Source organism: Cornus florida, unplaced genomic scaffold, assembly GCF_030987335.1.
Source record: "Cornus florida cultivar Cherokee Brave unplaced genomic scaffold, ASM3098733v1 CherokeeBrave_3.0.0_Hap2_Chr10, whole genome shotgun sequence".
NCBI classification, from domain to species: Eukaryota; Viridiplantae; Streptophyta; class Magnoliopsida; order Cornales; family Cornaceae; genus Cornus; species Cornus florida.
Genome location: NW_026775580.1, coordinates 113,348,185 through 113,359,048, shown reverse-complemented (window position 1 = coordinate 113,359,048; position 10,864 = coordinate 113,348,185). Strand labels below are relative to the sequence as shown.

Here is a 10,864-nt window from a genome sequence, read left to right as displayed (position 1 = left end):
CAACAAAAAAAAATACTAATGGAGTTGCTCTTAGTGTATTATGACAAATAAAAGAAAAAGAGTCCCATCCCATATGGAGATCTCGAATTTGAAAATATGGTAGGAGAGAGATGTAGATAGGCCGCTCAAGGCTCTATTTTCCTATCGCTTTCAGGAATCGTATAACCCTTTTGTATTGTGAAGTCAATTTGACAGCTAGTGTTGCCTTAGGTTATGTGGTAATCGAATTCATGACCCTACCTTGTTGCGTGGACGAACCCCTAGACACTTACGATTATCCTTTACCTTGAATTAGAGTCTTTTGGAGGAAAAGGCAAAGATCCTTCACGTGTTAGACCAACTCTAATGCTAAAAGTCATTTTTGCATGCTAAATTTATATTTTGACAAGTGTTACAGTATCAAAATGTTACATTTTATCAATTCTGTTCTAATGGTGCATTTCATGCAAAATGTTATTTTTTGACACAACCACCATTCTTTTTTAACTACCATTCCCACCATTCATATTTGCATCTGTAATATTAATATTAGGCACATTCCAAGTCAAGTTGTAGACATTAGAAGGAAACTAAAATTAAATCTAATTAAAAAGAAGCAAAAATCTAAAATATCTGGTCAATAATAATAATAATAATAATAATTTTTTTACCACTATTTGTGAATTAATTTTTTTATATAATTTTTTTTTTTTGAAATTTATATATATCATACACATATATATATATATTACATATATTTGATTATATTATTATTAAAAATATATATATTTTTAGGGCATAAATCATTTCAGCCTCCCCAATCGTCTCCATCTCTATTCTCGTTCTCAACTCTGAAATTGCCCCTTCTCTCTCTGTGCAACTGCAAACTACAAAATCAACAAGAATCAGAATTTTAAAACCTATATTGCAACAGACAAGGGGAGAGAGAGAAGAATCCGTTCCCAACCAAGAAAAACAAAAGTCAGGCTAGCTTCGCAAGAGAGGGTTACTAAGGACGTGAGAAGGAATGGCGACGTAGGATTGGAATAGACGAAGATCTGATCTAACGTTAAAGAATCGTCAAGATCGAGATCGAGGTCCATCAGTAACCCTCTTTTTGTCATCGATTTTCTTCCTTTGGTTCAGATCGGATGAAATATGAGTCAGTCCCTTCTTTTCTGTAGCCCCAGCCTATATAGCAATTGCTATTTCTTCTGTTACAATTAGCATAAGAAATAGCAAAATTAAAAAGTAGCAACATTGCATTGGAGAGCTCATTTTTAAGCCCACCTGCTATATTTTGAATTGACAGCTCATATGACAATCCCAGATGCTCTTATTCCAAGAAAAAAAAGAAAAAAAAAGCAATAAAAAACGTACCACGGTCAACTTTTGCATGTCTTACAACCACAGAATTAGTACAGCTTAATTCTAATTCCATATATGTCAATTTAGCGTTAATGAAATTTGTGCCAAACTGAAGCAACCCAATGACATACAAGTCGCAACTAAAGCCGAGTACCTTTTTTTTATTATTATTATTTAAATACAGTTATAAACTATTTTCAAGTCAATTTAAATGCTTACCATGAAATTTGGACCAACAGAATTAAGCAAAAACAAAAAATACAAATGGAAGGTCCAATAGAAGCAAGCAATTAAAATCCAGAAATGGACAGCACTTTACTTAAAAGTTAAGCTAATTAAGCACCTTTCTTGACTATATTCATGTCTGCTTGATTGATGTCAATAGATTCTAATTGAGAGGTGAATAATCGGTTGGTTCCTACTAAATTAGTAGGCAAATTGACGTAGGATTAGCAAAAATCATGGAAAATACGACTTCAGTACTAACAGAAAGATTCACACTTAATCCCTATCATATCATTACTTATTGAGCATTGCCCTCATTATTGTCATTTTACACACAAAACTTGTTCAAGCAAAAGTGATAACTTGGTGCATTTCTAATATTAGTATTGGATTTTGACTTGTAAGAACTTAGAGGTAAAAGGATTTGTGGGAGAATCCACCAATATCCCTAAATTAGTGGTAGCTCAATTCTCTTAGGTTACAATTTCACATGCACTACAGTTTCTCAAGTCTCTTAGGTTACAATTTCACATGCACTGTAGTTTCATAAAGGAGTCTTTAGATCAAATAATATTTTCTCCTTTTTTCTATGCGAAAGAATAAGGGTTATGCACAAGCATAGATCGAGCCCAACTCAAGTTTCGTGTTGGGGTTTCGTGCAACCTTTTTTGAGCTCTGTGGATCAAAATGATGCAGTTTTGGTGCATGTGAGAGCCCTCTAAGGGAGAGAATCTTTAGTCCTTAGCCCTTTGTAATATTAATAAAAACATGCACGATTCTTTAGAATAATTTTAATAGTACCTATTAAACTCAATCCACTCTATTCATGAAGAAAAAAAAAGACATACAAGCCAAACCTATTTTACTGTACATTAGTTGACAACAAATTAAAAGGAAACACAGTAACACATGCATGTAGCTTGAAACTTAACCAATCACTAACACTTGTCCTCTGCAATGTGCCCATTAATTATAGTCTCCATCTGCAAAGATGGTTTAGTTTTTGGTGGCTTGTACCTTAGTGTTGCACAAAAAAGATATATCACAAAGTTGATAAGGCTCAATATGGCTAGAAGTCCATAGAAACAATCAAGCCTGCTGTGGTTTATATTGTCCGCTAACCATCCTTGTCTACCATTGCTACCGGTCACCTTCTTGACAATCGAGACCAAGAAGCTGCTGACGAAGAAACCGAGTGATAGAGTTGTGAGGAAGAGACCGGTGCTCATAGTTTTCATTCCCTTAGGTGATTGGGTTATGAAGAAATCAAGCTGGCCAGTGTATATGAAGGCTTCCCCAGAACCCACCAAGAAGAATTGAGGGATCAACAAGAAGACGCTTATGGGCAGTGTCGCGGTGGTGCTACTGGTGGCTCTTGCCACTGACAGCCGTTTCCTCTCCGCTAATATTGCAGCTGACATTCCTATTACTGAGAGGATGAGGCCTATGGCAATTCTCTGTAAGTTGGTGAAACCTGTTGCATACAAAAATTTATTAAAATCTATTCTGTGCCATAACATAGCTATTCTGTTGCATGTATACACGCACCTGGTTTTCCTTTCCATTTTTTCCAAAGAGGCATGATGAGACGATCATAAACAGCTAATGTAATCAATATGGCTGCTACGAAGAAGACGGTGAGAGATCCAGCCGGGATTTGGAAATTTCCGATTGATCTATCCATGGTGGATGCTTGCTCAACCGAGAAGGTGATCATTTGTGCATATACCGTCCAAAAAACGATGGTTGTGGCCCATATTGGCAGTAGTCTGGCCATCATTTTCACTTCCTCCACCATCGTCACTGAGCATAGCTTCCATGGATTTGGAATAGAACCCCCCTCAAAATCTCCATCTGAAACAATGGCGGCCTTGTCCAAGAAACTGCCGTGTCAAAAGCATGATTAATTGCAATTAATACACAACTATTATTATGATAATCATTCTTAGACCTAATAGTCTGAGGAGTTTAGTTGAGAGTCTTATCAGGCCATTGAATTGATTAGATAAGATCGGAACTTTGATTTTTTAAACTTATTGGGTCATAAGTATCCACATATACTTCTTCTATTTATGCCCGATCGAACCACTCCCTTTCTTACTCTTTGAAAATTGGGAGGTTATACCATTGAACTAGAAGCACAATAATTTCAATAATTAGCTCACAATCTTACAAGAAATTTAAAGCTTACCGAAACTGATCCGTGTGATGGATTATTGAAGCTTCATGTGAATTTTCATACAATGAAGCAACATTATATGGAATATCCATCTTCCTCTTGCTTGTTGCAGCTACTATAACTTGGAAAACGTGGACAATTGGGCTTCCCAAGCTTTTCTTGTACCTATACCTTTTAGTCCCGGATAAGAATACCATAATGGCTATAAACATTGAGACAGAACAAATTGCATATGCGCAGCTTCGACCCACTTTATCTTGTATGTAGACTAGCACTGTGACGGCCATCAAAGTCCCTGTGCTGATGAAGAAGAAGAACCTGTTGAAGAAATAGACCATCTGGGATTTTTCCTTTTCGTCTCTGTCATCAAATTGATCAGTTCCAAATCCTGAAACACTCGATTTCAGGCCACCGGTCCCTAATGCAATGAGGTACAAAGCCATGTAAAGAATTCCCATTTGGAATCCATTGGCCCTTTTGCAATTGTCAATGCCACTAGTACTATGACAAGGTGGTGGGCGTAGCTGAGGCAACTTTGTTGAGATTGCTAATGCACCAGTACCCTGAATAATTGCCATTATTCATCAAAATCAGAGTAAGTTTTTTTTTTTAGTTAACCCGGGGTATCCGGGATGACAGGAACCCTTAGGTCTCCTCAACAACCCGACAAATCTCCGATGACCCGGAAATGCACTTCCCCATTTGGGTCGGGTAAGTCGCTGCAGGAGTAGTGGAGGCTAGCCACAAAGAATACTCAGCGGGACTCCAATCCCAGACCTTTAGTTTACTAAATTCCAAAGTCCAGTGAGTAAACCGCTGGCCATATTCGAAGTGAATAAATTAAAGTAAGTTCTTAACTTCTTTCCTTTTTTTTTTTGGGGGGTTGAATTTCAATGGTTAAATTGAATAGCAAGAGAGTTCAAATTCACTGATGAAGCGACACCATTTCATCATTCTTATGTTTATAACTCTATTTTATGAAAGCAAATTGAACTCAGTTTTAACTAAAATAAAAAATAAATTTTTTTGAACTAAGTGGTGTACCAAACTAAGAGTGTGCGAGTTAGTTTCATATATATATATATATAAAGATGTACTCACCAGTGTTTGTATCATGGCAAAGATTGCAATTGTATTGTATCTACCGAGGAAAGTGTCTGCCAGAAATCCGCCAAGCAAACATAGGAGGAAAGATGTGCCCATAAAATCCGTTACTATATTGGCTGAAGCAGCACTAGGCAGATGCATGGTTCCACCCAAGTAGGTCATGAGGTTTACTGCTATTCCCATTGTGGAAAGCCTCTCGCATATTTCGATCCCTGTAGAATTTTTAGATCAAAGCCATAAATAAATAAATAATAATAATAATAATAATAATAATAATAATAATAATAAAACAACTTTAGCAGGAGTAATTAATTTCTTCCCTTTAAATTTTTAATTTCATTGTGGCTTACACGTGGACGGATAAGATCAAAGTTTCTTAATTATCATGAGATGTTGATTGTAGATGAAGGGTGAAATAATCGTGTCATGTGAAAGTTTGGCATTAAGTTTCGGTGTAAGGAAACAGAACATAACTAATTAGGGGGGTGAATCCTCTTAAGTGAGATTTTCATGCGGTCCCTTGTAGTGTGTTGAGTGAGATTTTTATGTGGTCCCTCCCTATAGTGTGTTGTAAGTGGTCTATATTTGACCACATGTTTTTTTATTTAAAAGATACCGAGACTGTGTTTGACAATTACACTACAATTTATAAGTAACATCATAAGAGTTTAAAAAGTAACACCACCATTTATAAGAAGGTAACATCATCATTTAAAATAGCAATGGTTGACAGCCAAATACCTCATAAAGTGAAAATCATCTTCATCCTCAAAAATTCAAAATAAGGTATGCACATAATGCAGACTAAGTAATATCACATATAAACATAACTCAATTCAACATATCATTTATGTTATTATTTGAAATTAAAGTATTTTAAAAACACTTTAACATGTTACTTTAAAGAATTTAAACCAATAATTAAAGTCACTTGAATTAATTTTAGACAATAAACAAAACACTTAATGTTTCCAAAAGTAATGAAAAGAGTCGCATCTTTTTTTCTTTTTTTTTTCAAATATTAAAAAAAACATACACTTAGGTATAAATTATTTTACATATCTTTTAAATTTTTTTGGCAAAGTTTAATATTAATTGCCACACTCACCACCTTCACCATCAAAAGAAAAAATTTGGCAAAAGTTTAATATTAATTGCCACCACTCACCGCCTTCACTATCAAGAAAAGGTATTCACGTAGTACTAAAAAACTAATAGTCATACATAAATGTAACTCAATTCAACATATTATTTATATATTTTTTAAGTTAAATTTTATAATAAAAAATAAAACATCCAAAAAAATAGTAACATGTTAATTTAAAGAGGATTTTGAAGGTGATTATGGGATATTTGGCTGTTAATAACTTTTACTTTTTAAGTGGTGATGTTACTTTTTAAAACTCCTATAATATTAATTATAAATGGTGGTAAAATGTTACTTATAAAAGGTGGTGCAATTGCCAATTAGGTCTCAAGAGCTATTAAATAAAGGAGCCGTGGTCAAATATAAATCACTCAAAAGCTCACTGCAAGAGAACGCATGACAACTCACTTCACAGGATTCGCTCCCACTAAGGAGTTTAGCTCAGTAATAATGATTGCATAGTACTTGTTTAATTGAGTAATTGATGTATGCAAAACCGTGCACTATATCATTCCATCAAAGTGTCTTAAGTGGGTTTTATATCTATATGTATCTTCATAGTTATCATGAATGACCAAGACACAGCTTTTTTTTCAATTTTTTATTTTTGAGTTGGCATAGCATACACATATTTTTATTCAGCTTTTAAAAATTCTTTCAAATATAAAGATCTAATGTTAGGCATTAGTAAAAATGTAATTATCAAATTCAATTTATGCAAGAGAAGTAGTAAGTTCCATTACACGAGGTCATAATAAAACTCACACAATTGCCTTACTTCGATGAAAAATTTTGAATTCTTAAATTTTTTACACAAAGATGAAGAACTAGCACTTAGACTAAAAACTTTGATAGTAATTATATATGATTTAATTAGTTAACTTTCTTTTATACTTCATTTCAAATAATTAAGGGAAGGTAGGAGAGATAAAGAAGGTATCTCTAGGAAAAAGAAAGGATCTTTAATACCATGCTCTTCCATGGAAAAAAAAATTAAGAATAGTAAAGTCGTTCAGAATTTCATGATTATATATATCTTTAGATTTTAATTTTTAAGAGGTAAGGTATGTGGTTAAGGGGAAGGGAGGAAACACTTCCCTCCTTTACCCCCAGTTTTTGAAGGCAGAAATATGTAAGTTGTGCCGAAGGAAAGGGCCTTTCCTCCCTTCTCTCCTTCTCCTATATATTTCTCTCCTAGTTAGTCCATGGTGAACCCCCTCCCTCTAACCACTATTCCTTCCGCTGCTTGATCTTAATTCCTTCCACCAAACAGACTATAAATTATAAAACATTGACTTAATAATTCAATTTGTGAGTCAGGTGTATTTGGTGCTTGCTTAAGAGATTTCAATAAAACTGTCGTAAGAAATTAAGATTGAGAACAAAAGATGATGAATATATATAGTCTCGAACAAGAAAATTGATACCGGAATTAATCAAATAATATATTAAACAAGAACTAATATATGTATATATGGTCAAGTAAGTTGGGTGGCCAAAGTCTCAATATTATTTACTTAGATGATCGTTAGAGCAATAACTTAATTAGTATTCAAGTACTTTAGCTCCAGTAAACTCCAGGAAAGTCGACGATGCAGGGAAAGTAATAAATGAAGTTTTTATATATATATTTTTTAGAGAAATAAGAAGAAAAACAGACCTAGAATAAGAGCTGCTGGCACCCAACCACCAGTTTTGGACCTTTGAGCTGGGAGACCCTTGTAATCCATCGCATCAGCAACTGTCCAAGTCATCTTCCCCTCTTCCTGAGAGACCAAAGAAAAATGTTCACAAGTCAAGAATAATCAATTTCAACTGTCATTCACGTACTCAAACAGAGATACTAAATAAGTAAATATAAAGTTTGATATACCAACCATTTTTCAAAAGTACTGTATAAAAAGGAAAAAGAGCTTAATTGGAAGGCTGAATAGAAAGCTAGGAAACTATATGATCCTCTTCGATCTCTTCTAAAGTACAACTTATTACATGTGTTAATGAGGAGCTTGCATTGTCCTTTTATAGGCAAAAGGCTCACCATCTAGATAGGCCTGGCCTTGTCGACCCTTCATTATCAACTAGAGACAGATCATCACTAGTGCCTCTTGGTGTTGATAAAGTTAAGGGATTAGGCCTATCGCATTTTGGATTGAATTAATTTTTGATTGCTTAGCTGCAGATTCTTTTTAGATATATAATTATAAATAAGAAAATTTAAAGTTGATGTGGATGTGGATTTGTGGAAGTGGAGTCCGGTAAGTTGGAAAATTTGGACTGCTGAACATGCAATATATGCCATATGCAGCTTCGTTCTCACCTCTCTTTTGTATGGTATATATAGATAGGTTTTGGTTATGGAGGCAATTGTGAACCACAGTTCACAGGCCTGTTCAGTTCCCAAGTGCTTTTTCTGTCCCACAAAATATAAAAAGCTAGCTAGCTAGCTTCTACTTTTGTGTTTTTCCTCCAATGTCTCTGAGGAATATATATATATATATTGGCATAAAATGGAAATTAAGAAAAGGAAAATGCATGATTTACTGATTATTATAGCTAGTGAACCTTTTCACATCAAAGTTATCATAATGTTATAACAGTGCCCATGCAACTACTAAATATTTTTAACATCCAATAGATAGGATTCCCTGATATCATGCACCGTCGTTTTGGGATATTAAGTAGGGTGATTTTTGGTTAGTAGATGCATTGCTAATGAACAAGTGTCATAGCTAGCTAATTGCCAAGTTATAAGTGTATAATACACACACACCATATATAAAATTGAACATTCCAAGACTGTCTATGGCAAAGTCGAGCATGGGTTGGCGCGGCTATTATTATCCAGGGAAACCTGAAATGAAAGTGGCGGAGAGTACATATCAAACATTCAGTCCCTGGAAGGTGTTCTATTTACTTTAGGTACAGATTCAGTGAGTCATGCATGTTTTGTGCTTTGCATCAAGTTCATGAATGTGTGAATTGCATGCATCAATAGTAGATAAAGGTTTGGGTTTGACTCAAATACTTACCATATGACAGCCGCTCTTTGGCCCATTGTTGGGTAGATACTACACGCCCAAGACCTTCTTTTTTTTTTTTTTCAGTGGAATTCGATGTGGGATAATTTCTTTTTTTTTTGTTTTTTTTTTGTTGTTAGTGGTGTGATTAAAGTTACAGTAAAATTTTAAAAAGATATAGATCTTAGACAACCCAATCCAATTCCAAGCCTCACACAATTAACCTGAGTTTAAAAAGATATTCCACGTGGTTTAGGGCTTGGGCTATTGAGCTGGATTAAGCACGGACTTACAATAAAGACTTTATATCTCGAACAGAACAGGCTTGGGTTGAGCCATCAATCCGACCAAGTTGTATATTTCTATTCGTGAATTAAGTGTGCCGAATTTGACAGGAATTAGGGATGCCTACCAGCTAGCACTAGTGCAACATAGAACATGAAATGAAACGGTGCCCACTTCACACAGAAGAGAACCCACTGTGTGCGTCTTTTTGTTCTCCATTGTTGCCGACTTTCCTTTGACTCTCACCATATCAAATCTAAATTACAGATACCATCATTTATTTTAGGAAAAATTACACCAACTGCTCCTAAGGCTTGTCAAATTATATCGATAGATTATTTAGAGTTTATTATTTTGACATCCACAAAATTTAGAGGAGGTTAAAGTAATATATGATAAATAATCTAATTATACAAAATTTATCCAAACCTCAAAAAAGGTGGATATAATTTATCATTTATGATTAGGATGTTATGCTCCTCTCTCTCTCTCTCCCTCTCTTTAAGTGTCAACTTGTGGGGGTCCAATTGTAAAGCAAATTTATCTTTGAAAATAAGAACTGTATAATTAAGATATTTTCACTACTAGTACATCACAAATATATATATATATATATATTTATATAGATGAATAGGCTTTTAATTTTTCATACTTTTCTCATCCTTGGTACAGTCTCTCATCATTGTAAAATGCAACAGTGAGCTCTCATGGTGTTTGTAAAGCAAATTTATCTTTGAAAATAAGAACTGTATAATAATTAAGATATTTTCACTACTAGTAGTACATCACAAATATATATATATATATATATATATAAGAACTGTATAATAATTAAGATATTTTCACTACTAGTACATCACAAATATATATATAAGAACTGTATAATAATTAAGATATTTTCACTACTAGTAGTGCATCACAAATATATATATATATATATATATATATAGATGAATAGGCTCTTAATTTTTCATATTTTTCGCTTCCTTGGTACTAGTTTCTCATCATTGTAAAATGCAACAGTGAGCTCTCATGATGTTTATGTTTCTATAATATAGTTTTCACTCACGTGACTACTGATCTCTAACAATAATAGTACCGACAATAAAACCTCTACTTTGAAATTTAATTTCCCACTATTCTGTTATGTAATTTGTATGCTGGACTAGTATGACTTTGGTGGTTACTAAAAGATGGTGGCAAGCAAGAAAACAAATTAATTAAATATGCTATAAAATATTATAATGCTAGTCTCAAAACCATTAAAACCCATATAGAAGATATGGTTGCCGATCTGGAACAAAAAAAACAATGTACATGCAGTAAAGCTTGTTTATATTATGTGGGATGACAGGAAATTATTAAAAAAAAAAAAAAAAAGAAAGTTTAAAGACGTAGCATTCAAATTGAGAGTCCGGATAATCAGGGTTGGAGAGAGAATAATCAATTTGGGGGCCAAACAAGTAATATAAAATTAAAATTTAAAAATAAAATAAAATAAAATAAAATAAAATAATTGTATTAATTCTTTTAAAATGCAATTTTTTAAATGTATTT

General features: G+C 33.7%; 1 protein-coding gene across 1 annotated transcript; it reads right to left on the bottom strand.

The window, feature by feature from the left end:
* Positions 1–2,348: 2,348 nt before the first annotated feature.
* On the bottom strand, positions 2,349–7,806 carry LOC132279950 (protein NRT1/ PTR FAMILY 6.2-like). The gene is made up of 5 exons (XM_059782026.1): positions 7,666–7,806; positions 4,853–5,070; positions 3,764–4,314; positions 3,121–3,455; positions 2,349–3,046 (listed from the first exon to the last, which is right to left on the bottom strand). Exons 1-5 carry the CDS (start codon positions 7,757–7,759, stop codon positions 2,511–2,513), a joined length of 1,734 nt encoding a protein of 577 aa, XP_059638009.1. The 5' UTR covers positions 7,760–7,806; the 3' UTR covers positions 2,349–2,510.
* Positions 7,807–10,864: the final 3,058 nt, after the last annotated feature.